At 42.5% G+C, this 26,654-nt stretch overlaps 1 protein-coding gene across 2 annotated transcripts in view; it reads left to right on the top strand.

Moving 5' to 3' along the window:
• The window catches only part of FBLN2 (fibulin 2), a 200,067-nt gene that overhangs the window by 52,704 nt on the left and 120,709 nt on the right, over positions 1-26,654 (top strand). For both annotated transcript variants that reach the window (XM_056861352.1, XM_056861342.1), the window contains exon 2: positions 6,867-8,333. In XM_056861352.1, the coding sequence (XP_056717330.1) occupies positions 6,959-8,333 (1,375 nt within the window). In that variant the 5' untranslated portion in view covers positions 6,867-6,958. The remainder of the gene's footprint in view (positions 1-6,866; positions 8,334-26,654) is intronic.

Genomic DNA, 26,654 nt, shown 5'->3' with positions numbered 1-26,654 from the left:
GACTGTGCTAGCAGTCACTAGGGAGCTCTATTTCTGTGCTCTTCAAAGCTTTATAAAATGGTAAACATTGCAAGAAGCAGAACATGCATACTGATGAGAACAGCTAGCATGGCATAGTGATTACAGCACCATACTAGGACCCATGCTCAGATCTATCTGTTAACTCCACTTAATGGTGTGCGTTGAAATGAGCTAACCAGGGCCAGCCCTAGGACAAATAGTGCCCTTGGTGAAGACTGCCATTGATGGCCCCCACTGCCACCCTAGTCAGTTCTATAATTGTGGGGAGAGGCCGTGGCTCAGTGGTAGAGCATCTGCTTGGCATGCAGAAGGTCCCAGGTTCCATCTCCAGCATCTCCAATTAAAGGGACTAGGCAAGTAGATGATGTGAAAGACCTCTGCCTGATATCCTGGAGAGCCACTGCTGGGATGCAGTACTGACTGGGATGGACCAAGGGTCTGATTCTGTACAAGGCAGCTTCATGTGCAATACTGCCACATTGTGTGGCTTGTGCTAGATTGCAAAACCTAGTAGTGTAATAGACCCTCTTAGGCTTTTCCAGCAATGTTGTCGAAAAATACCCAGAATGTATTCCTTTTCTTTCAGCGCTCTTCCTGCTTCAGTTCTGGGATTCCAATGAAACCTCCCAAGCTGTAGCTTCTTCATTGTCTCCCCTCTGTCCAGGTCTTCTCCTCGATCTCTTTTTATTAATCAGCTCCACCCTTAACAGTAGATTTGTCAATCCTCTAGGATGGGCCTGGATCTCTATGAATCAGTCTTTGTCTCCAGGAAACTCCTGAAAGCAGTCCTTCAGGAGAATTAAACACTGTTCCACTCCAGGAATTTCTAGGATTGCCAGCTCCGGGTTGGAAAATACCTGGAGATTTTGGGGGTAGAGCCTGAGAAGGGTGGGTTTGGGCAAGGGAGGGACTTCAATGTGGTATAACGCCATAGAGTCTACCTTCCAAAGCAGCCATTTTCTCCAGGTAAACTGATCTCTGCTGCCTGGAAATCAGTTGTAATCCCAGGAGATCTTCAGCTACAAGCTGGAGGTTGGCAACCTAAGGAATTTCCAGCATTACACTTAGTTGAAAAAAATCTGTAAGAATGGCTTCAGTCAGAATTACCAACCCTACTTCCCAGTGGAAGAGCACTTCCTTTTCCAGGGCAGGCTACAAGAATTTCTTCAAGTCGTTCCGCTAGGGATGCTGATCTGAGCACCATGTCTCTCTGGGGCTCCCAAGGGAACCAAGAATCGTTCGAATCTGGGGTGCAATCCTGCACCCCTACCCGATCCTAAACAGTGGACCGGGAAGCAGGACTACCCCTGCTGCCTTTAAGTGCGGTTTGACCCCCAGTTTTGCTGAGAGAGCCTTCGGACGACTCTCGGAATCCTGGACGAGGTCCCGCCAGCCTGAGGGGAAAACATTGCCACGAACGTTTCTTTGGAATCAGGCTCAGATCTCCCCTATCTACTACCATCTAAGCAACAACAAAGAAGCAAGAATACCTACTCTTCTAAAATCTGAGTAAGTTACAAGAATCCTTTTGTTTTACCTGGATCTGGAAGTTTTGAGGGAGCTAAAAAATACCTATTGAATCCGTATCTCCCCATCTGATGTTTGGATGACTCTTTGAAAATTAAAAACACTGGATAAACCGGCAGGATTTTTATCAAATTGATCGGTGGGTAGACATAACAATTGGGACTCTTTGAATGACGTTACAGCCACCAATCAGAGACAGAGATGTGCAAAGGGGAGGGAGGAGGAGATTCCCCCCATTTTTGGGAAGACGCTTTTCTGAGTAAACAAGTCTTCAAGCCACGTCTTATCCGAAAGCGTCTGCTACCGTATGCTACTGCGAGAACACCACGAGATTTGAGACCAGAAGTGTGGCATTACTGTGTAACTGGCAAATATCTCCCAAGTTCCTGGGCAAATGGAAGTAACAGCAGGCTTACGACTTTATATCCTGCCCCCTGCAACATTTCTTCACTACCCACAACATAAGAACTAGTGATATACCTGTCTGGACTTTACTAATTAAATTTTAACAGAACTATTAGAAGCAGCAACCATGGAAAGTGTGACTCAACAGATGGATCGACTACTCTCCCTGACAAACAATATCTACAAACTTTTCAATCGGAAACTGGATGTAATTTTGGAAGATCTCAAGGATATAAAAGACCAAGTTACTACACTGAGATCAGAGATGGGAGAAGAAAGCTCTCCAAATGACAAGCCATCAAAAGAAGAATTAAATTCTGCTAAGGAGCTGGAGAGCCACAATGGACAACCAAAGGATATACATCTGTAATTGAACCAATTACAGTTGACAACCATGGATTTGAACGTAAGAGACTTTGACTTTTGTTTGTATAATCTACCAGATGATTTCTTCAATGTTAACTGGGAGAACTTAAAAGGGCGAAAAGCTGGAAACACCGGGATCTTTCTCTTTGCCTTAGGGATGGAAGAAACCACACTGCAGATTGACTATCACTTGTCAATTTCTGCAGAGGGAACTGCACTAACAATTTCCAAGGATGCTCTTCGACGTTTAAAGCTATTGAGAAAAAGAGGAAGATGCTGGAAATTCAGGATAAAGAGACTGGTTCAAAGGGTCTAGATTTCTTGGGATTTAACTAAAATGGACTGATTAATGGCTTGGCTTTGACAAAAACAGAATAATTAATGACATCAACATAATAGATACTTATTAGTTGTCTGGGAGAAATGGAGGAGTTATAATGATGCCTATTTTTAAAGGAAGTAAAAAAATGATACCTATTATCTAATCCATCTTTTTTATTATAAAATAGTGCTTTTTTCTATTTTCTCTTTCTCTCTTATTTTTTTCCTCTTTACTTGAATATAGAAAATTGTTATAATCGAAATAGTGATCACTTAGATTATGAGTAATATTAAATAAAGAATAATTTCTTATAAATGTTTGTAATAATATTAGGATTAGAATTTTAAACAAAGGAGATTACAAATAAATGACAAGATTGAGGGAGGTGTAGGGGAAGTCTTCGTATTTTATTTATATATATGTATTTTCAACATTTTTTATTGGAATCTACACCTTGATGCTTATTTACATTGATTGTTGAATATTGTGTTTAATCAGTATGGAAAAACAATAAAAAAATTATATATATAAAAAGAATTTCTTCAAGTCTTCCTATCACTGAGATATAAATTTTATTTAATCCCAAGGCAGTTAAATTAATATAGGTTAATTAAAACCTCAGTTCAGCAATCTTCTGGTCCTCTCTCCGGCTCCAAACACTGGTGTAAGAATCAGATTGGATTCACCACTGCTGGGAGAGAATCAGACAGGGCAAGGACCAACCTAACTTAATTGCTACAGATCAGGCTAAAGTTAAGATTTGCTTCATACCCACCTCCAAGCACAATGCCAATAAGGCTTAGGGCTGCCAGTTGTCTTTCCCCGGTGGGTAACCTCCCGCCCTACTCAATCTTTCTTGCTCTTGGGCAATTGAGTTGCAGAAGAAAATGGGGAGGTGGCATCTGTGATGCTCTAGGAATTCTCCCATCTCTATGGTCTTTACCATAGAGATTTGGGGAATTGCTAGAGCATTACTTACATGGATATGTCACTTCTGGGCAATTATCTGGAGGTGAGGTCACTTCATTAGCAATGCTCTGCCTCCCCATGTCCCACCCCCAAAAATCTCCTATACATCTGGTGTGCTCTAAAAAAAGCACACAGAAGGCAGTTTTAACATGTTCAATATATGGTTTGAAAGCTTATATCAAAATTGAGCTTGCATATTCAGATACATACAGTGCAATCCTATGCAGAGTTATCCCAGTCTAAGTTCATTGAAGTCAAAGGGGTTGACCTTGGTCCAGTCCCTTTCACTCAGAAAATCCTGCCTCAGAGAGTTCTGTGAGGTGAGGATAAACCAGGGTTGTTATATGAAGTGAGAGGAAGAGGCAATAGACACTGTCATGAGCCCCTTGAAGGAAGGGTAGGATGAAACACAAATGGAAACGTGGAAAGACAAAAAAATAACCAGCTGGGGAAAACACTCAGCCTTGTGAGGACCTGAAAATTGAGAAGTGTATAAAGTAGCAAATATGCCTGTAAACTGGCCTGGTAAAAGAATCCTGCCCCTGCCCCTTTAAAAGAGGTTTAATGTGTGGAAATAAGTATCTGAATTTTTTAATAGTATGGAGATCAATAATATCACCTGGTAAATAACAACCCATTAAGCCTTTTTTTTTAAAGGACAGGACATTTTTCTCCTCGCCGATTGGCAACCCTAGTAGCAAAGGATAAGCAACAACAAGAGAAGAGGCAAAGAAAGCACAAAAAATACAAAAGCAGTTGGAGTTTAGACTTGCTGTTACAGACAGGACTGAGAAATTTATTTCAATAGCTCTTTTTGAAACAAAAAGGACTGGGTTTTTGGGTGCTTTCTTCTATGGGTATGCTGTGGGTGCGTGATTTACACATACGCCCAACTTAATTTTATATCTGAAACATTAGAAATATAGATGCAAGACTAGATATAAATAAATAAATATAAATATAAAATATAAATATATAAAATATAAATAAATAAATATAGATGCAAGACTGTGAGGAAAGGCTTGAAGTGGCTCTGCAGATGATCTAGGCATTTTATCAATCTCCCATCTTTCCCCCTCTTGGAGTGATTCTTGGGGTGATTGGAATAAACAGATATATACATCTAGCATTTCAGGCATATGTGCAGAACCAAAACGGAGAAAAAAATTGATCCATCTGATGATTTTGACCTTCACACATAATATTAACTGAAGCATTAGCCTTATTATTTCCTTCTGTAAGAGTCAGCAATCCTATTTCGCATTCATTTCACATCCGCACACGCTCTCATCCCCCATGCTTCTAGTTCATGGTATGGCTGCATTCTTTTTGTGCCGAGGCTTTCTGAAGAGGATGGAAAATCAAAAAGTGAAATGAATAACATTCTTCTGCCACTAGAAATATTATCTTTAGAACTGATTTTTAAATAAGTCATTTTTTTTCTTTTAGTGCCTAACTTGGTAATATATTTGAATGTCACTCCAGATCTATGAATAGCCAGTTGTTTTGCTGGGTTGGCTGGGGGAATATGTAATTGGAAAGATCATACACCTGGTCTATTCTCATGAGACCCTTCGTTTTCCTCTCCTTTACACCACTCTAATTAAACACATATTTTCAGCAATAGAAAATCAAGTTTGCATTTTTACCGGGCCCCTTGCATTCATGTGGACATACTGTAATCATTAGCACTGTTCTGTTAGGATTTTACCTGATACATTCTCACTGAATCCAGTAAAACTGCATGAGGTATAAATAATCAAGACTAAGCTAAAAAAGACCAAATAAAGTGATAACAGCTTGTACTGTTGGGAGAAATGCAAAGATGTGGGGGAGGGGTGAAGCATCCTGGTGAAGCACATGTCTTGTCTACAAAAGTTCCCAAGTTCAGTTCCCAGCATCTCTTGTTAAAGGGACCGTTTTGGGAAGGACTGTTCTGTTTGAGAGCTCCTACCAGTTAACGTACTTGGCTCAATGGTCCCAATACTCAAGAAACTACTTTGTATGTCTATTTGGTATGTTCAGTAAGATGAGGGATGGGTGGTGGTTCTAAAAAAACAACAACACCCTTCTCCTCTCCCTATACAGAACTTTGACTTGATATCCCACTATGGAAAATGAGAGCCTTTGGCTCAATGTGAAAATTGGGACCATATTTGTAGGCTTGCCCATGTGAGCCACATGCTGTCTTTTTATATTTATACGGTTGATGTATGTAGGGTCCATCAAGACAAGGTTGGCCACAATCCTGCTCTTTCCCATTATGCTCAATTTATATACATGTCATATTTGAAAAGGGCTTGCTTTCTGATCAACTGTGTATTTTTTCTGTAAATGTGAATAATGCAAAAATGCAGGCCCTGTCACACTGGAAGCATGTTGGGGCCAAGATGAACTCACCATCCCTTCTCTTTCCCAAATTTACCTGCCAGTGGTGGCAAGGAACGACAGTGGTGGGTCCACCATTAGGAACTGGACACTGCCAAGAAATGCACAGCATGGTCTTTGGTCACCAGGAATAATGGGAAATGTACCATGGTTCCTGGTGTCCATAAATCAAATGTGGTTCTTGGTGACTATAATGTCTGCTCCATGTGGGCACAAGCATTTAGGAGTCAGTGGATGCTGACCCTTTGGTGCTGCTACATGCTTTTGGGTCAGTAAAAGGTAGCAGTGCACAGAGAGCTCATGGCAGGAGATGCCAAAGTAAGCCCATGTCAAATCATACCCTAACTGAAGAGATCTGGGAGTGCTCAAAATGGACTCTGGGAAGCCAAAATATTCAAATAGATGTTTTGAATCCCCCACTTAAAGTTCAGTTCATCATTAATGTATTCAAATATTTAAAATGTATTACCTGAAGAAAGAAAATACTATGCATTGGTTTGTCTGCCAAAAATTGTTCTTTTAAAAAACAAATGCTAACAAAAAAATAATAATCACACAATGCATATAAATGATATACTGAAGCACCAAGTACTTTTTATTTTACTATGTGTATATTTTATGAATAGATAAAAGGTGAACTTTCTTGTTTCTCTTTAAAAAGGGGGTAGAAGGGGGAGGAAAAGACAGAGAGAAATGAAAAACATGCATCTTGGAGTTTGGTGCCTACAGTGCTGGGACAACATTATGATTAATTTTATACATAGGTTTCCAGATGTTGGAATTTTATCCCAATTTTAACGTATCTCTAATGTTTAACAGGATATGTGCTGAGTATAACCTCTAACAAAGTTCTCTTTCATAAACCTAGGCTCTAGTTGCGAAAGAGAATCCAGGGAAATATTTCTGACCAGGAGCCAAGTTTTCCGAAATTCCAGGGGGAAAAAAAGAACCTAATAAAACATGAGGAAGGCTGGATTTTTGCAGCACTTATTTAGGAAGAATATGGACTGGCCCAAAGTGTCACATTTATGCCCTATGAACATTGTATTTTTGGTGCTTATTTGGATTGGCCTCTCAAAAGCTCAGAAGGATTGCACGGGTGTGGAGTGTAAGCATCTGGAAAATTGCATTGAAGAAATGCTTGAGCCTGGTGAATGCTGTGCCACTTGTCTCCAACATGGCTGCACCTGTGAAGGCTACCAGTACTATGACTGTGTGAATGTAGGGTTTATAAATGGCAAAGTCCCCGAAGGGCAGTCCTATTTTGTCGACTTTGGAAGCACCGAATGTTCATGTCCCAAAGGGGGAGGCAAGATTAGCTGCCAGTTTATGCTTTGTCCAGACCTCCCCCCAAATTGCATTGATGCTGTGCTACCATCAGATGGGTGCCCTCAGTGTGGACGAATAGGTTGTGTCCAAGACAATCAGAAGTATGCAGCAGGGCACACATTCCATGTGCCTCCATGCAAGGTTTGCCATTGCCCCAATTCTGGAGGGGATCTCATGTGCTATGAGCTCCCAGACTGTAATGAGTCTACGTTAAATCCCCATAATCTATCTGAAAGAGATGATGGTGAACCAGAGAGGCACTATGACGATCCCTACAGTTATGACCAGGAAGCACCAGATGGAGACACAACTCAGGTGGAGCCACCTAAAAAGTACTACAGCTATTCAGCACATATGGAGCAAGAGAGCATTGGTCAGGAGCAAAGTGAGGACTATGATTATCTTGCAAGCATTGTTACCCCCTCTTCACTACCCCCTTCGTTTTCACACATTGAAGAAGCTCTGTCACTGACCCTCACAAGTGCTCCTACGCACCACCCCAAAACAAGCCATGCCACTGAAAAGAATGAAGAAAGGACTTCTATAAGCACCATCTCAGCAACCAAAGGGCCACAGATAAATCATAAAATGACCACTGCAAGCAGCATTCAAAAAGAACCTGTTGTGGCAACAACTGGTATTCCCAAAAACATGGCAGAAATGGAAAGGAAGAACCAGGGGAACCGAGCGAGACACGAGCAAGAAGAAAACGCCCGCTTTAAAATCAAACTTAACAAGAAAAAAGACAATAAGCAAAAAGAAAACAAATTAACAGGCTTTAAAGAATCCAACATGACTCAGTCTCAAGGGCTAAATTCTTTGCATGAAAAACAGGAGGGTGACCATTTTCCCAAGGTCAAGTTTAATCCAACACCACCATCTCCTATTCCATTAAAAGAAGAGCATAATCAAATATCTCCCAAACAATCTCAGACACTTTATCAGTACCAGCCTGAAGAAGACATAGATCCCAATTCAGTTCATACTTCCTCCAGTTTAACTGAAGGTAAGAGTCTATATTTATTACCATAGTGCTGAAGCAGTGTATAAAAAGAGATCAGAATATAGTCACGTCCCCCCATTTATCACATACTTGTACTGCATCAGATGAAAGTGTTGTCTTCTAACATTTATGCCTTCGTAGTCTTGGTGTCCACAATGTCTGAGACCAATGACTTTCTGTATGAAGGGCATTTGCTCTTTTGCTGACTGACAGTTTCTGTCTCCCTCCCTCTCTTTACTTAATTTTTATCACACTTATATAAAGTAGTTTCTAGCTTACAAATACTAATAATTATTTCTTATGCCTGGATAAACAAGAAGTTAAACATTACCAGAATGTGGCTTCATCATTTGTTCACCTAATATTGCTGTACATTATAAATCAGCCTTCAGTTTGCTATCTGATATTTGTGTGAATTTGAAACTATTATTCTCTTGTAAATGTATTTTTAATGTTAAAAGTGACTACTCCTTCCATTAGAGCAAGAGGTTACCTGATAACCTCTGTCCTGCACACAACAGTTTGTTATTTTAGTCTCCTTAACAGTTGACCTCCACAATTGTGGATACTTTCCATTGCTTGACAGGAATATACATTTCTCACAGGAATTCTGGCCTGAAGGAATGCATTTATGAATTCTGGTGTAGAAAAAAGTCTTGTGATAACCACTTCTAATACATGAATAATTTTTAAAAGCCCTAGTTGTTTGACTAACAGTACATTCGTAAGGAGAGTTACTCCAGTCTAAGCCCATTCATTTCAATGGAGTAACTTTCCTTAGGAATTCAATGGAGTAACTCTCCTTAGGAATGCACTGTTAGTGTACTTTTCCCCATTAAATAGGATAAGGGAAATGAATAGGGAAGGATAAGGAACACCAAGTGCCTCAAGTTCTCCAAGGAAAGGGCCCTATCTCAGTGGGTAGAGCACATGCTTTCCGTGGTGAAAGGCTAAGGCTTAAGGATTTCGGGGAGTTGGCCTGGGAAAGACTTCTTTCTTAGAACTGCCGCCAGTCAAAGTAGACAAAACTGGGCAGATGACTGGTCTGATTCAGAATAAAGCACCTTCATACTTTACATATATGCTGTGTGCATGTGGGCACACATGTGGTTTGCACAGAACCATTCTCTGAGTTTTGAACAGAACTGGTTGGCTATGACTAGGGTTGCCAACCTCCAGGTACTAGCTGGAGATCTCCTGCTATTATAGCTGATCACCAGCCGATAGAGATCAGTTCACCTGGAGAAAATGGCCACTTTGGCAATTGGACTCTGTGGCATTGAAGTCCCTCCTCTAACCCCACCCTCCTCAGGCTCTGCCCCAAAAACCTCCTGTTGATGGCGAAGAGGGACCTGGCATCCCTAGCTATGACTGATATTTCTGGTGTAAACTCTGAACATTTGAGCAGGGACCAGTTCTCACCTTGTTGAATAAAGCCCAGGCAACCTTCCTATTTTTATTGGTATTGCATAACTGGCATTTGGCAGTGTATTATAAAGTATTGTATTGTATGGAGAAGGAGCATGCTATGCATTTTAGGACATCATCTAAAGATGCAGCATACCTGACTCATTTACTGCGTTAAAAGGATAGTTGCTCTGTGTTTGAAGAAGACAGATATGCAGAAATTAATAACATGGCTTATTGGCCATGTTATGTACTGAAACGGTTATAGTGTTTTGTGATTAGACCTCTGCAGTAACTGAGGAAAAATGGGCTGGATACCCTACTGTAGTTAATCATTGGGTACACAGAAGTATGTGTTGTTTCTAACATTCAGGTACATGCTGAAAAGAATCGCTACATCTGATAGCAACTTAATGGTCCTGTGCCTCTAAATAGGACAGAAAGTGGGGCCCTCCACAAACAAGGTAAAGGTTTTGCATACTTGTGGGCCTCACTGGATATGCAAAAAAACAAAAAACAAAAAACATTTGTTTGTACATTTTTTAAAAGTACTACCACTTCAAATGGCCTAATGAAAACTGAGTGTGTTCATTGCGTTCCAAGAGGCACTGAAAACTGAGAGCAGTTGAGCATTGGTTAAAGTTTTTAAAAGGGGGAAAAATGGAGTGGGATAATTTTCCTGCTCTGCTCCATAACAGCTTATGGCAGCAATACAGAATAAGGCAAAAACAGTTTCCTTCCTGCTCTGTATTGTTCAGGTTTGAGGATAAATGATCAGCTTCCTGCTTGCCTATCCAAAATTCACTGAATGCTGCAGGCCTATATCTGTTGAAGATGTCCTCTGTTGGAATGACATGGCTGGCTACAACTCAGCCCTGCAATCTCTGTTGCTGTTAAGGTGATGTTTGGGGATGAGGACAGACTTGCTAGCATTGCACTGATGAGTGGCATCACATCCAGAGCAAAACCAGAAGTGATGTCATTGCGTCGGGGTAAAGCACCAGGATTCACTCAAAACTTAAACCATAGAGTTTTGATTGAATCCTGAAGAGTCACCCTGATACAAAGATATCACTTCTGGTTTTGCACAGGAAGTGACATCATTCATCAGCACAACACTGGCAGGTCTCCTTCATTTTTACCCTGCCTGCCCGTGAAGCTGTAGTAGGGAATGGGGGGCTAAAACAGGAGACCTAGCCACCCCAGTTGCTGCCCACGGTGGTGGGGCACTCATCTGGATATATGTAAGATACTCTAGCTCTCAGTTTTTAAGAGGACTACAGACTTTATTTTGAATTCCAGATTGAGTTTACTTGATGTTTAGCTGCATTTTTGATATTTGTAGTGTTGTTTTGTTTGACACTTTGTTGGTTTTAAAGAGGGTGTTTTCAAATTGAATCTCTGTTAGTGGCCTTAGGCTCTGCGGTCATGGGCTATGAAAGTTAAAATAAATTAGATTGTACTACAGTATTAGGCTGCTGAAGTTCAGGATCAGGTGAGCACAAACCTCACTCTGGAGCTCAACCTGCACTACTGTGGAATTGGGGAAATATTCCAGTTGTTTATCTCCTCCTCTGTAATTCCATACAGGAAGATATCAACTGCAGCTTCCAAAATGGGACAAATGATGCCACATAGGACCATTTCTGCTCAGGAAAATGGTATTGGGGGGGGGGAAACAGAAACCCCTCCTTCCTGAGTGCTGCAGCCACAAACTGAATCAGGCCTTAGGGGTGCTTTAACAGTTATTATTTATTTAATTTATAAAAAGTTCCCTGTAGCTACTGTGTGGCTGCAGGGAAAGTGAGACAGGTCCAGCTGGACCCAACTAATTCAGAAATGAGATTTCTAGTTTGACCTGTGCAATTCTTGTTAGAATACTGGATGCGAATGCCCCTGATTTAAATTGTACACATTTTCTATTACACTCAGATCTTTATAAAATTAACCATTAAAAAAAAATATTTACACTATGTTTCTTTGTGTATGCTTGTGATATCTGTGCAACGTCAAGGAAACATCAGGGATTTGGGTGCTTCTCTTTTTTGTTTCATTTATTCCTGGTAACAATAGGCCAGAAACTGACCCTGTCCTGCTCCAACTCTGATATGGTGAGAAATGAGATCAGAATCACATTGGCTGTTGCCCAACATAAACTTTGCCCACAATTTAACGATGGAGATATCTGTCGCTCCCTTTCCTGCCAACCTGGGAGCCTCTGCACTTGCCTTTCTCATTTGTTTTCTCGCCAGTGCTGAGTTAAATCATTAATGATTGCTAATTGGACAGGAACCTTACGCTTACCAAGTGTGGCAGAATAATATCCTGAACGATGTCCAATCTCCTTGTACCAAAAGATAAAATGTATACATGGGGACAGTAAATGAAAGGTACAAATGAGCTGCATTCCTGGCTGGTGAGAATTACAGTTGGGTGGCTGCCACTTTGTGACTTATTGGAAAGCTAACGCCCAGACAACAGAAGGTAAAAAATTATGCTTAAAAAGCCTTTTTCAACATTGACATCAATCTCTATCAAAGTAAATTTAGAAACCAACATTGAAGAATGGAAATACGTCCAACATGATTTGTTCTGGGCTGTGATGCTTTCAGCAAGCCACTCTGTAGTGTGAAAACAGGACCTTTGAGTGCGTCTTCTCTCACCCCAAGGTGCTACACTGAGATCTCCCAGCAGGAATGACAATGGATTCTGCTCCAACCCAGGAACGAGATGTAATGAGAGGTGCTTGGCTAATACCGGCAGTAGCCTCGACTCTCGCCCTCATTCCCCTGGTAATCCTACAAATCACAGGAGCTCACACCACTGCACTGAATGGACTCCCTGCTCTTGTAAGAGGCATGGAGTGAAATCGAGCAGAGGTCAGGAGAGGAGCACAGCTTTGGCATAAAGATGGTAGCATACAAAACGAAAGATGAGTTGGAGACAGAATTCACATCTTTCTCATCCGGTTGAAGAGAAGTACAAGAAATAAATATACTTAATATACGTTTGCTTTCCTTCAGATGCATGCACAGCCACACATACATATGAACAAAGAGTTAGTCACTTGTATACTTCACAACTGGCAAGGCTTTCTTCATATCACTGCACATGATATGCGGATAATTCTGTATATAGAACTCACTTAGAAAGTGTGTTCATAAGTTCGATTTGGATTGGGACCACAATGTGAAAGGAGGGAGCTTTCAAGCTTTCTCCTTTGATACTTGTTCTCTTGATCTAAAAACACCCCTGGAGAGGTCCTGTTTGCCGTGTTGTGAAACCCTACATGTACTGGTATCAGATGCACCTGCAGTTTAACAACAGAGCCAATAGCACCCTCTCAGGGAAATTTTTGATTGGTGGAGGGTTTGGCACAGCAGCTGAGGCTTAAAAGCTTCATCTCATTGTGTTGTGATCTCAATTTCACCCTTCTCCTCACCCCCCGCACAAAAACTATGGGTGATCCATACAAAAAAACTCCCCGTTTATTGTGGGATTAGGACCTGAGAGGTGAGAAGTTCCAGGCAATAGTTCTTCCCCAGGTTAGTTTCCTCTGGAGGATAGAGCACGGTGATGAAGACAGAACACAGGTAGAGTCATTCTTACAAGGCAGCAGATTCACTACCCTAAATCAGATCCCTGGAAAGAGAGACCCTGTATCCCATTTGGCCAACTGCTTTTTCCTGTCCCTTTTTTCCCTTCTTTTTTACACACATAAACACATGAAGCTGCCTTATACTGAATCAGACTCTTGGCCCATCAAAGTCAGTATTGTCTACCCAGACCAGCAGCGGCTCTCCAGGGTCTCAGGCAGGGTTCTTTCACATCACCTACCTGCCTAGTCCCTTTAACTGGAGATGCCGGGGATTCAACCTGGGACCTTCTGCATGCCAAGCAGATGCTCTACCACTGAGCCACAGCCCCTCCCCATCTTCTCCCTCCCTCAAGCTAACCAGGAAAGTCACCCCCACTGAAGAGACATCTACATCATTAAGACACATTATTCCTTTTGTCATGTGGCATACACTGAGCCACTCTAGCCAAGCCCGCAAAAATATATTAAAGTCAAGAGAGGAGTGTATTAGTCCAGTGAATGAAGGGGCTTCTCCCCTCCACTGTGCAGATAGTTCCAGGCCTTAATTAGATATTCAGTTTGAATGAAGTCTCTCTACATGACTGGATGCTGACATGGAGGCTTATACTGGGGGATTCTCTGTATCATGAAGAGAAGGATATGCACTGCTTTCCCCCTATATTGTGCTGCCTTGTAGTGAATGACTGAACCAAGACAAACACATTTCTTTTTCTCTAGAGAGTCATTTATGCCTGTAGAAACAGAATATAGTTGGTGTAAATTGTTAGCAAATCAAAGTGTTTTTAGGATAAGCAGGAAGGGTGTAAAGGGGCCTGTAATGGGGTGGGGGGGAATGGAAGCAGAGTAACTAAATGTCTTGGTTTTGGAATCATGTTAACAGTCCTGTGAACACTTTGAGGCACAGGAATAAACAGGAATAAAATGAACTCCTGTTTTCCTCATTATATTGTAGTCATAGTTCTATAAGGTAGCCACTATGACTAACATTGGCATCATTTAAAAAGTTTTTTTTAAAAAAACGCTGGCAGTAATTTGAACCTGGTGGTGTTTTATGGGGGTTTATTTTTGCTGAGGTGGGTTGGATGGGTTTTATAGCAGTACCAGCAATTTTTCAAAACCATAGAAATTAGCAGTGAATTCTCTTCCCTAATCATACCTTCTTTGATGAGGCAGGTCTTTTATTCATGGGGATTTAACCTTGGGCTCAACGCTCTCTTGACTCACACCCTCTCTTGACCCACACTCTTCTGATCCGAATTCTCAAAACCCTAGGCATGATAGTTGTTTGCCCTGAAGAAATTCCTTGAGTATCAGGAGTACTGCAGAATCACCATCAGAAAGGGGGAATGTCTCAGTCCCTGCCCCTTGAAAATTAGGGCTGTTGAATTTTTTAAAAATTGGTATAATTCAGATTCAGGTTTAAATGACCCCCCCGGAAATCCTGAATTCCCCTATACCGGTATAGGTAGAAATTCGGGTTTAAATTCAGGATTCCTGAATAATTTGGTCATTTAAAGCCATTTAAACACATTCGCGGCTTTTCGCGGCTCTGGGGGGCATTTTTGCAGGTAGAGGTCCCATATTTTCAGGGTAGCTCGAAGGAACTCTCCTTGCAATACCCCCCAGGTTTGGTGAGGATTGGGTCAGGGGGTCCGAAGTTATGGGGTCTGGAAGGGGTCACCCCATCCTCCTCCATTGCAATGCATTGGAAAAGTGGCTGTGTGACTCTTTAATCTAATCTAATGTATCTCAATGGGGAAGCCGGGCTTTAAACGGTGGGTGGGAAAGTTCGCCCGGTGCCTCCTTAGAGATACTATGTGATACACTTTGTTTCCATGGAGGTGCAGGGTGAACTTTCCCACCGCTTAAAGCCCAGCTTCCCCATTGAGATACATTGCTAAGGTCACATTAAAGAGTCTGAACACAGCCACTTTTCCAATGCATTGCAATGGAGGAGGATGGGGGCGACCCCTTCCAGACCCCATAACTCCGGACCCCCTGACATAATCTTTAACAAACTTGGGGGTTCTTGCAAGGAGAGTCCCTTCTAGATACCCTCTACCTGCAAAAATGCCCCCACAGGAGCATTACTTCTCTGGGTGCCCTCTGACGGTTTTTTCTTTTGATATGATGAGTTATCATTAATTTGATTAAAATATAATTAAAATGGAGAGGCAGCCAAGGCTAAGATCTGGCACTCTCCCCCACCCTGCATTTAAATGATGGATTACCCAGGAGGGGGGTGAGGGAGCATTGGATCTTAGCCTCAGCTGCCTCTCTCTTAATTTTTAATTATATTTCAATCAAATTAATGATAAATCATCAGATCAAAAGAAAAAAATGGCAGAGGCGCCTGGAGAGGTAAGCAGCCATGTGGCTGCTTACCTATCCGGTATCAACAGCTTCTCGGGGCTTCGTGGAGGGGAAAGGCTTCGTGGCTGAAGGCTGGCTGGAGGAGGAGTGGGAGAAGGAAACACAAGAACGGGGGCATGTGGGGGCATGAGTAGAGAGACCCACACTTTAGCTTATGCACAGTCATGGCAACGATTTGACCCGGGTTGATCTCAGAGAAGAACTAAGAATCGTGTTAAAAGAGCATCGGGAAGACCTGGCGAGAGTGCGGGGTGGGCACGAGGTCAACTCAGAGGGATGGAAAACTGATGCATAACTCCAAGGAACAACCAAGTCAATCTGGGGGCGAATGTGAGTCAAAGTACCCATGCATAAAAGACGGTAGACAGGGGTAGTTGGGGCCTCCAAAGCAGGATGCATACTGTAAGTCCAAGCCACCCCGTCAGGCAACACCCATCATATCTTCTCTCAGCACCACCCACCCATAGCTCTTCTTGTTTGTTCGACTTTCATTCCAGCTCTGCCCAGAGAATCTGTCAGCCTTGACAACAAAATGAATCTCTGTGTTCAGAGGCGGTATAGCCCTGAATACCACACCTTGGGAACAAACAGCAAGGATTGCCTATATGTTTTGCTTTTAGGCTTTCCGGAGGCATTTGGCTTGCTACTGTTGAAAATAAAGTGCTAGAACAGATAGAGACAAATTGCATGACCAGGGTCACAAACAGAATACTAGGCAGAGGTGGAGTCTGAACCCCTAAACACCAAAGTCACTGAATAAATTTCCCTTCAGTTAGTGTACTGGATTTTTCAAACTGATATTAAACAACAAAAGTAGCAATCATATTGGGATTTGTGTATAAACTAGAAAGATGTGCTTTTCATATTGCTCTCTTTATTTTGACACAAATGAGTTAAACGTGATGTGAAATGAGACTGCAGCAGCTACACAAGGCTGATTTACATATGCTGTGGGTTGCACTAATCACAGGAAGAGACACATTTGTTTTACATTTTCCTGTGAAAATAGGTGATATTAGCAGTTTTTTTATGCAGAAAGATTACAAAGAAACTATAAGAGTCTCCTAATTGGGAATGTCTTCTGTCATTGCTGGGAGTGGGACCAAATTACTGCCTGGTAATGGTAGTTGTTTTAATTGAGGGGTAGAGGGTGACTCATATGATTGAACACACATGTTGAGTGGTTTTTGTTTTTTTGGGGGGGTAATTCCTTGATATATTATGAGTGGTGACTGCAGCCAGAGATTGGAATAAAATTGACTGGAGCCGCGATGGGCATGGAAAATAGGTTTGCTAGGCCACATCGAAAATGTAAGTTACTGCAGATGCTAGCGGTGCTTTGTAGTGCCTGCCTGTCTTCCAAAAGTCCATGGTAATTATTTTAATCAACAAAAGCAAAAAAAAAAAAAAAAGCTTTTTAAAGGGTCATTTGTTCAGCTCTGTAATGTTTCAAATAAGGTAGGATGGGTTAGCCATTACCAAATTAACTGCCTCTCAAGTCACTGAAGGAGGCAATATACTGGATAAAATAAACATATACTCCTGGAAAGCCTTGAATTCTCCCATAGATTGTCACTGAACATAACATAATAAGCTCCATGTGGTGGCCTTTGGAAGTTATAGTGAGTTAGCCTGGTTGGACTGTTGCAGCAAAAACAAAGAGGAGTCTTGTGACAACTCAATACTAGAAGAATTATTGTAGCAAATTTATTGTAGCCTTACCTTTCTTGGGCTAGAGCTCATTTCATCAGATGCCTGAAGTTTAACCTCAGTAGTCTGTCTAGATACACATACACACACACTAGGGGTGCTATTTGTCTGCTTTTGGCTGGAAACCCCCCACTGAAGCTCTGTTCCTCACTGGCACTAGGGTGCCAGCTTCCAGGTGGGACCTGGGGATCTCCCAAAATTACAGCTCATCTGCAGACTACAAAGATCAGTTCCCATTGAGAAAATGGATGCTTTGGAGGGTGGACTCTATGACATCATACCCCTGTCCTCCCCAGGCTCTATCTCCAAATCTCCAGGAGTTTCCCAACTTGGATCTGGCAACTCTACCCCTATTCCCTGCTGGTGGCCAGGGGGGACCTGGCAACCCTAGCTGGCACTCACATGACTGGATGAATAAATTGATGCGGAGGGTGTCATTGGCACATTAACATGAATTCTGGCTAAAACCCAGAAGCAACAGCACTGACATTTCAGGATTTTGCCATTATCTATTGTTTTACTATAGAGATCAGAAAAATCCATTGATGACTAGGGTTGTCGATTCAGTTTGTCCCGAACTGAAAAACAGCCGAATTACCCCTGATTCGGCGGTTTTTAGTTTGGATGGAACCAAACTCAAAAAAGGCAGGAAAATGGGGAGCTGAATTCAGCAAATTTGGGGTGTTCAGCGAATAAATTCAGCAAATTTGGGGTTCGGCACAGCAGCATAACTGTCAGTTAGTAAGCAGCATTCTCCTGCAGCCAATCGGTGGCCAAGCTGGGTCTTCTTCTGGCCAATCAGTTTGAGCGATTGAGTGCATGAGTCCAGCTGCTGCATGGCCCGGGAAAAGAAAGAGAGAGTATCTGTTTGTGTGTGAGAGAGAAATCCCCGTGGGGGGGGTGGTGCTTGTGCACATTCTCTCCTTTCCGTGGCTGCAGGGGGCACATTTTTGGGGGTAGAGACCCCAAACTTTCAGCGGAGCTTCAAAGGACCCTTCTTGCGAGACCCCCCAGGTTTTGTAAACATTGGGTCAGGGCCCCCCGAGATATGGGTCCCGAAAGGGGTCCTCCCCTTAATGTGCATTTTTATTCCATTTAAAGCACACATTCGCTCCTTTCTGTGGCTGCAAGGGGCGCGTTTTTGGGGCTAGAGACCCCAGACATTCAGCGGAGCTTCAAAGGACTCTTCTTGCGAGACTCCCCAAGTTTTGTAAACATTGGGTCAGGGGGTCCCGAGATATGGGGTCCCCCCTTTTCCCTATTGGGATGAATAGGATCAGCCAATCCTGTGTGCATCTCGAGAGCGGCAAATCCAAGGCAAAACCTCCCATGCTTAAATGGAATCGTATTGGATTAGCCAGTCCTCCCAGTTCCTCCTGATGGAACAGAAGACATCCACAGTAAGACCCCTTTTGGGGTTTTAATCTATAATTTTGTTTCCTGTGTGTGTGTGTGTGGGGGGGGGGAAGCAGAGTCTGTGTGTGTGTGGGGAGGGAGGGAGCAGTTTCTGTGGGTGGGGGGAAGCCAAAGGGGTTTTTCGCTTGTTCTGTCTGGGGGGGTGCCCCCTCGAGTCTCTCCCTGGTTTGAGGGGGGGGCTTCAGTTGTGTGCCGTCAGGTTTTCCCTCATTCATAAGATCGGTTAGATCTATTTTGATGCTTGCTCAAAAATTGTTTTCAAATTGTGACTTAAAGAATGCATTTTCCTGGTCCCGAGTCCGATGCAAAAGGGGAAATTCCACCCCCTCCTGCTCCTGATGCTTAGCTAGCATGCCTCTGTCCCTTTCCATGGTTTGCAAACTCCCAGGCTTCAGGTGTTGCTTTGCATGGTTGCAAAGATGTTGCTTTGCAAGGTTGTGTTGCTTTGCATGGTTTGCAAACATCTTCTGTCCCTTTCCATGGTTTGCAAACTCCCAGGCGTCAGGTGTTGCTTTGCATGGTTGCAAACGTGATGATTTGCATGGGGCCAGGATCACACGGGAGAGTGGGGGGCGGTGGGGAAAGCAAGCGTGCTGTAGGTTCGCCAACACGGCTATACACTGTCCACATACATACCCCCCCTCCGCCGCCGCCATGTGTATGTTAGTGAAGACATAGTTCATGGGCTGGATGCCTGCTTATATACTTGGAGAATTTTTGAACGTTTATCTGCGATACTTTACAGAGAAAATTGATCCATATGCATGCTTATATAAATAATCTGTATAAATATGCATGCATCAGGATGTTCACAGTTCACAGAAATGTCCCTATTTCTCCTCAAGTGGGAAGCCATGCTGATCTTTCTCATCTTCCAATTAACAATTTCCTGGCAAACAGTTTCAGATGTGGTTAGTTCACTCATGCTTTTGGTTAAACATCTGGCTTTACTACCTCTCTCTCTCTCTCTCTCTCTCTCTCTCTCTCTCTCACACACACACACACACACACACACACACACACACACACACACACACACACACACACATGTCTCTATAATATGGTGTTCATTTTTCATCTTCTGAATCACGTAAGCTTTTAATTCATGAAATATCATACAATCATATGCTGTAGTTAGTCCAAATAAAAGGCATTACATTTTGTCCTAATATACTACTGCTGGTTGCTTACTATTTTTCCCCCTCTCTTGCCTTATTTTAATGTTCCGTGTTTCCTTTAATTTGATATTTTAATGCACAGTGCAGTATATCTGAAATTAATATCACTGATGGGCACGGAATAAGCTAAGGTAATTATTGAAGTAACACTGGAAAACACAAGTACAATGCAAACGATCAAGCAACACAGCCCTTCAGGAAACTAATCATTAGAAGCAAAGAATGCAAATTACCCTTTGTTAGCTCAGGTAGACTAATCTGATACAAAGGGACAAATCAAAGTGGGAAGTTTTGAAGATAATGAGTACAATCTACATTCCTTGTGAGGCAGTGGTAAAGCTGCCATTGATGCTAAGGAAGATGGATTACACCTAATATAATTAGGAGAAATGCTTACATTTTGGGTGGGATGGAACATTGTCCTGGCTTTCTGCTATGCCATAGTCAAAATAGGACAACTACAACGGGTGAAAGAAGATGCAAGCTTTCCCCTTCTGTCTATGTTTTGTGTCAACACTCACCCATAACCAAAAATGCAGGAATTGTGGAGGTCACATTTTTCTCCCCCTCCCCCACATGAACCATAAATGACAAACAGCATTGGAGATTGTTCTCAGAATGGTCTGCCTGAGGAGGACAGAAAGGCCAGCCTACTATCATATCATGGAATGTACAAAACACAAATGTTCAGAAGGGTGTTTTTGAAAAGGATTTAGAACTGTAGTATGACAGAAGGGCTGAGGAGATGGCTTTGTAAGGCTACAAGGTTTGTTTAGGTACCACCTTCCTTTTTCTGCATTGTGCATTATAGCATGTCAAACCTGGACATTTCCCCCCTTTTCATTGTTCCTGTTTCTGTTTGCACTGTTTTTTTTTTCAGTTCTGTAATCTTAGTCCTAACTGTATTGTTTATTGGAGATCCTTGCTGTCTGGATGAACTGTTTTCATAATCTGCCTTGAATATCAGTGAGAAAAAAAAATACTATAGATGAAGTAAATATATTTGAGTCTGCATTTAGGCCATCAGTTGATGTTGACAACATTGAATTTTCTTTGTAAACTATAAATCTGAGATTCGAGACATTTAGGATCTTTATCCATAGTCAAAACAAAGAGCCCTGTGGTGCAGAGAAGAGCCCCATGGCACAGTGGTAAGCTGCAGTACTGTAGTCCAAGCTCTGCTCACAACCTGAATTCAATCCCAATGGAAGTTGGTTTCAGGTAGCCGGCTCAAGGTTGACTCAACCTTCCATTCTTCTGAGGTCGGTAAAATGAGTACCCAGCTTGCTGGGGTAAAGGGAAGACGACTGGGGAAGGCATTGGCAAACCACCCCGTAAACTAAGTCTGCCTAGTAAACGTCAGGATGTGACGTCACCCCATGAGTCAGGAATGACCCAGTACTTGCACAGGGGACCTTTACCTTACCTTTTAAATCAAAGTTTAGAATAGAAGTATACTCAAAGGTTGTTATTGAAAACGTCACACCAAGAAAAAATGTTATTTGTTTGTTTTCACATATATACACTGCTTTCTTTCCTTAATGGAGATGCAAAGTAGCATACATCATTCTCCCTCCTTTATTGTATCCTTACCACAACAACCCTTTGAGGTAAGGTAGGCTGAGTGTGTGTGACTGACCCAAGGTCACCCAGCAAGCAACTGTGGTCAAATGGGAATTGGAGACTGGGTCTCCCAGATCTGAATCCCACACTTTAATCACCAGGCCAATCTATACTGAATATGATTTCCTCTTCTTCTAAGAGAGAGGAGGAGGAGGAACCAAGACCACAGGAACCAATGCCAACGCCATGGCTTACGTGCCTGAAAAGGAGAAAGACCTGTGTGGCTTTTTAGTAGTCGTATAAAATAGCTACAAATACACGAGCATCCTATGGCACCTTAAAGACTTACACTTTTTTACTCTAGCATAAACGTTTGTGGACTACAGCCCATGTTGTTAGGTGTATGTAACCTTTTCAGGTGGACAAGGTTATGGAGAAAAACAGTTGCAGGGTCAAAGGGCCATGAATTGCAGGAAGTGCAGGGTGAGATGTCATTACATAAATTTCTGGTGTAATGAAAAGCAATAAAGAGACCATTCACAATAGCAGTAATTAATTGGTGATTATATGATTTTGCTTGTTTTATGTTTCCATGTCTGCCTAGCGAGAACCCAAAACATGCATCTGACAAAGTGGGCTCTAGTCCATGAAGCTTATGCTGGGATTAACATTGTTACTGTTTAAGATGCCAAAAGACTTCTGTTTATTTTGGTTAACACAGCTATCCGTTTGGAATTATAAAATGAGTATTGTCTTTGCACTGTCCATTGACAAAAGACGAGTCTAGACCCACAATGGTTTATAGTACACTGATGCCAGTAATGGCACAAACTTTGGCAGCAACCACATTAGAGCCACAGGAAGAGCCTAAGGGTCTTTGGCATCCTAGGCAAATGGCTCCCTCCTCCTGTGTGCAGATGTTTTAAAATGTTGCTTTGGCAGCAGCTGCCACCACAGCACAAGGATCTACACTGTGTTGCTGAAGATATTTTGTGGCTGGCTTTACCTTCTGTGGCAGTCATTTTGTTACTGCACCTTCCATGCCGTGTCAGAATCAAATGTACCCATAGGCTGAAAAAGTTTGGGACCCCTGTCGTAGGCAATTGCCTTGGCATGTATAGTGGGCAAGCTGGATCTGTAGAGCCACCATATAGAAGCCTCCAGAAACAGCTTGTGTTTAAACAAAGTTGCTGTCACCTTCATATGGATCATTGACCTTAGGGTTGGCAACTCCGATTGGGAAAGTCTTGGAGATTTGGGGATATAATGCCTCACTTGAATCCACCCTCCAAACAGCCATTTTCTTCAGGGGAACAGATCTCGGTAGTCTGGAGATCAGTTGTAATTCTGGGGGATCTCCCGGCTCTACCTGGAGGTTGGCAACCCTAATTGCCATCCAGCATGGTAAACTCCCAGGACATGGATCTCCAGTGTAATCATTTTGCATACCTAGGCACTGGTAGCCTGATTTAACTGTACATGAAATCTTGCATTATTTCAGCTATAATGATGAGAATACACTATTGAACAGTTCAATGTGCTGCTTGCTGTATTACTGTATTAGATTTTTTCTTCCAAATAATACCACTTTCTTACCTGTACTACAAAGCTGATACCTTTCCTATGGATACATTTCCTAAGGCAGCAAAGGGTTACAGTGGCATAAAGGTCTCTCTCTCTCTCTCTCTCTCTCTCTCTCTCTCTCTCTCTCTCTCTCTCTCTCTCTTTTGTGTTCAGATCTGGGCGTTAGGGCTGCCAACCTCCAGGTGGGGCCTGGAGATCTCCTGGAATTACAACTGACTTCCAGATGATGGAGATTTGTTTACCCAGAGAAAATGTCTACTTTGGAGGGTAGACTCTGTGGCATTATACCCTGCAGAAGTCCCTTCCCTCCCAAAGGCACACCCTCCCCATGCTCCACCCCCCAGATCCCCAGTATTTCCCAGCCTGGAGTTGGCAACCCTCCTGGGTATATTTGTAATTTTGCTTATAGAAAACAAAGCAACTAAATTCCATGCGAACAGCACAATTTTATATGCTGAGTAATAGATGCATTTTATGTTGGTTAAGCAGTGAAGTAAAATTTTAGTTAAGCATGCAATATATTTCAGTGTCCTCAACATTTCAGTTCTTTCAAACAGAAACACACACACACACACAACACACACACACATTTCCAAACTGGTTTTCCCTACAATTTTAAAATTTCTGGAAATATTAACCTCTTTTATCATTCCATTTAATCTGAATCTAAAATGGTTTTGCTTATATATAATTTGTGAGATAGATTAATCTGTAGAAGAGGCTCCCTTGGATCAGGAATTGCAATGTTTTAGTTGGATATCACAAAGTACTTCTCCGCCTTCAAAGAGACTGATCTTTCTTTTTGTTCAGATTCTTGTGATGTTGCTATATCACTCATGGAGACATCGTAAATTCTTCTAAATTCTTCTGTTTCTCTCCCTCCTGTATTCAAGACTCATCCCTTTTTAGCAATGCATTAGTCCTTTTACAGTTCCCAGAGAAAAATGCTAATTAGCACATTCTATAAGAGTTTGTTGGGAATGCTGAGTGTGAAGTACAAGTAGCTACTTGGCTCAGAAGACATAAATTAATTACTCAAGCACTTTTACTACCCAAGGGGAGGGAGGAGAGACTGACTCTTTATACAGTTTCCTACAAAGTAGTTTAATATTGCTCCAATCCCATAAGTCTCACAGGAGTAACAAAAAAGGGCATTTACTGCCATATGCTCTGTTCTTCATGCTGCAAAAGCTATGAACAAAGCTGGGAAGAATAAAACATCTTAGAAACATTGTTGTCAGGTTTTATTACTGTTTCCCATAATTTTCTGTACTTTTCCCTGCAAGAGTCCTTTTTTTGATCAAAAGAACTTGATCATCAAATGCCCTGGTTGCTTATTCTTCATGACTGTGGTTTGTGTTTGTGTGTGCTTATGCATGTATGCGCACTTCTCTGGCCTTTATATGAGAACTGCACTGAGTTATGGAATAGAATTGGTTCAAATCAAGATTTATAAAATGTAAAGCAATCAACCAATTATACTTAAATTTGTTGACTGTGATCCCTAAGAATGAAAGAGAATTCTTTAAAAAACAAAAATGAAAATCAGCTTTGCTATTTGGTTGCTTTTAACATCTCTCTCATTTCTCCATCAGCCTCCAGGCAAGGCAGTTTCAGACAGACATATCCAAAGTGGACAATTTAAAAAAAGATTTAGATGATTACTGTATTGATCCCAATCATGAGTCAAGATCACTCCCATGTTACTCAGTATTCTCCCACTTTATCAGGAAGAAAAATCTTTGATCCCACAGATGTTTGCAAGAGCAGCCAAACAGCCACTGCAAAGATCAGACAACCCCTCTTTGCATGCAGAAATAAGGAGAGCTGACTCCTTCAGATGGGATAATAACAACCAAGTTTGTTTATTTTACCTCAGTCTGCAGCACATACAGTCCAACCCCCCCAGGGTTGCCAACCTCCAGGTAATAGCAGAAGATCTCCTGCTATTACAACTGATCTCCAGCTGATAGAGATCAGTTCACCTGGAGAAATTGGCTGCTTTGGCCATTGATCTCTATGGCATCAAAGTCCCTCCCCTCCCCAAACATCACCCTCCTCAGGCTCCACCCCCAAAATCTCCCATCGATGGCGAAGAGGGACCTGGCAACCCTACCCCCCTTTTCAAACCACAGCTGTTGGGCCCTCTCTATTAGTGCATCACTGGTTTTGCATGCAAGGCCAACCTGGCTCAGAGCTCTGAGCTGCAGGGTTGCCAGCTCTGGGTTGGGAAATTCCTAGATATTTGGGGGTGGAGGGCAGGGTTTGAGGAGGGAAGGGACCTCGGTTGGGGTATAATTCCGTATTGTCTACTTTCCAAAGCAGCCATTTTCTCCAGGTGAACTGACTTATGCCATCTAGAGATCAGTTGTAATTCTGGGAGATCTCCAGTCTCCATCTGGAGGGTCTTTGTGATACCATTTCAGGTCCCCCTAGCTGCTAGTCCTATGAAGAATAGCACCCTGAGTCCATGAAGGCGCCAAGGCCCCTAGCTTGGTCTGAGGATGAGGCCTCAGGGTCCTCATCTAAGCTATATTGTATACCACTCCAACAACTCTACTCACACTGCTCCCACCACAGAGGGACAGCTCACTGCTTGGTCCACCCCTGTCTGCTTGTCTCAAATGGCTGCCATGAGGCCTAGCCACATATCCCCTAGAAAATTAGCTGTGCCCTTCTTAGAAGGATGAACTTCTATCACTCCTGTACAGGTGCAGACAACAAGACTTGCTGCTTGGATGTGAGATACATACCCCTCCTATGTATATGACCCCATGCCTCACTTTGTTGTTCATAGGGTTACCAGCTCCGGATTGGGAAATACCTGGAGATTTTGGGGGTGGAGCCTGAGGAGGGAGGGGTTTGGAGAGGGGAGGGACTTCAATGTCATAGAGTACAACTGCCAAAGTGGCCTGGAGGTTGGCCATCCTAGCTGTTCACCTTGGCGCAGGACCTCTCCAGGAGACTGGGGTGTACCGCACCTTTCCACACACTCCACCAGAGGATCTCAGATAATACACTGAGACGTTCAGGTATTTTAGAAGTATGGATTTCCCCATTTGTTTAGCAATATTGTTTTCCACAAGGAATATTAGAATTACATGGAGGGTGTGTGTTTGTGTGAGAGGCCCTGAGAACTTGTAGAAAGACTTGTCCCATAGCATGTTCTTCCTTCCCAGCGTGGTACAGACAGAATTGCTCATGCCCAGCTGTGACCTGAAGCCTCCACTGGCAACTGCCCTACAATCCTGTTGCAGATGATGAACTGCTTCCTTGTGTGCCTTAATAGACTGTTAGACATAATAGGTAGACTAGATAGTAATGTCCATGTGGTGTCCCCATTGCCTGTAACCACAGCACTGACCACAGAGGTCTGACTTAAGTTCTGAAGGTGGGAGACTACCATCTGCCAATCGCCTAGTTCATCGGGTCCCCTCTGCCTAGCGAGGCTGCTGTGGAGGCCGCTCCAATGTAGAATGTGTGTGTCCTGAATAG

Source organism: Euleptes europaea, chromosome 1, assembly GCF_029931775.1.
Source record: "Euleptes europaea isolate rEulEur1 chromosome 1, rEulEur1.hap1, whole genome shotgun sequence".
NCBI lineage: Eukaryota > Metazoa > Chordata > Lepidosauria > Squamata > Sphaerodactylidae > Euleptes > Euleptes europaea.
This window is presented reverse-complemented; position numbering and strand designations above follow the sequence as displayed.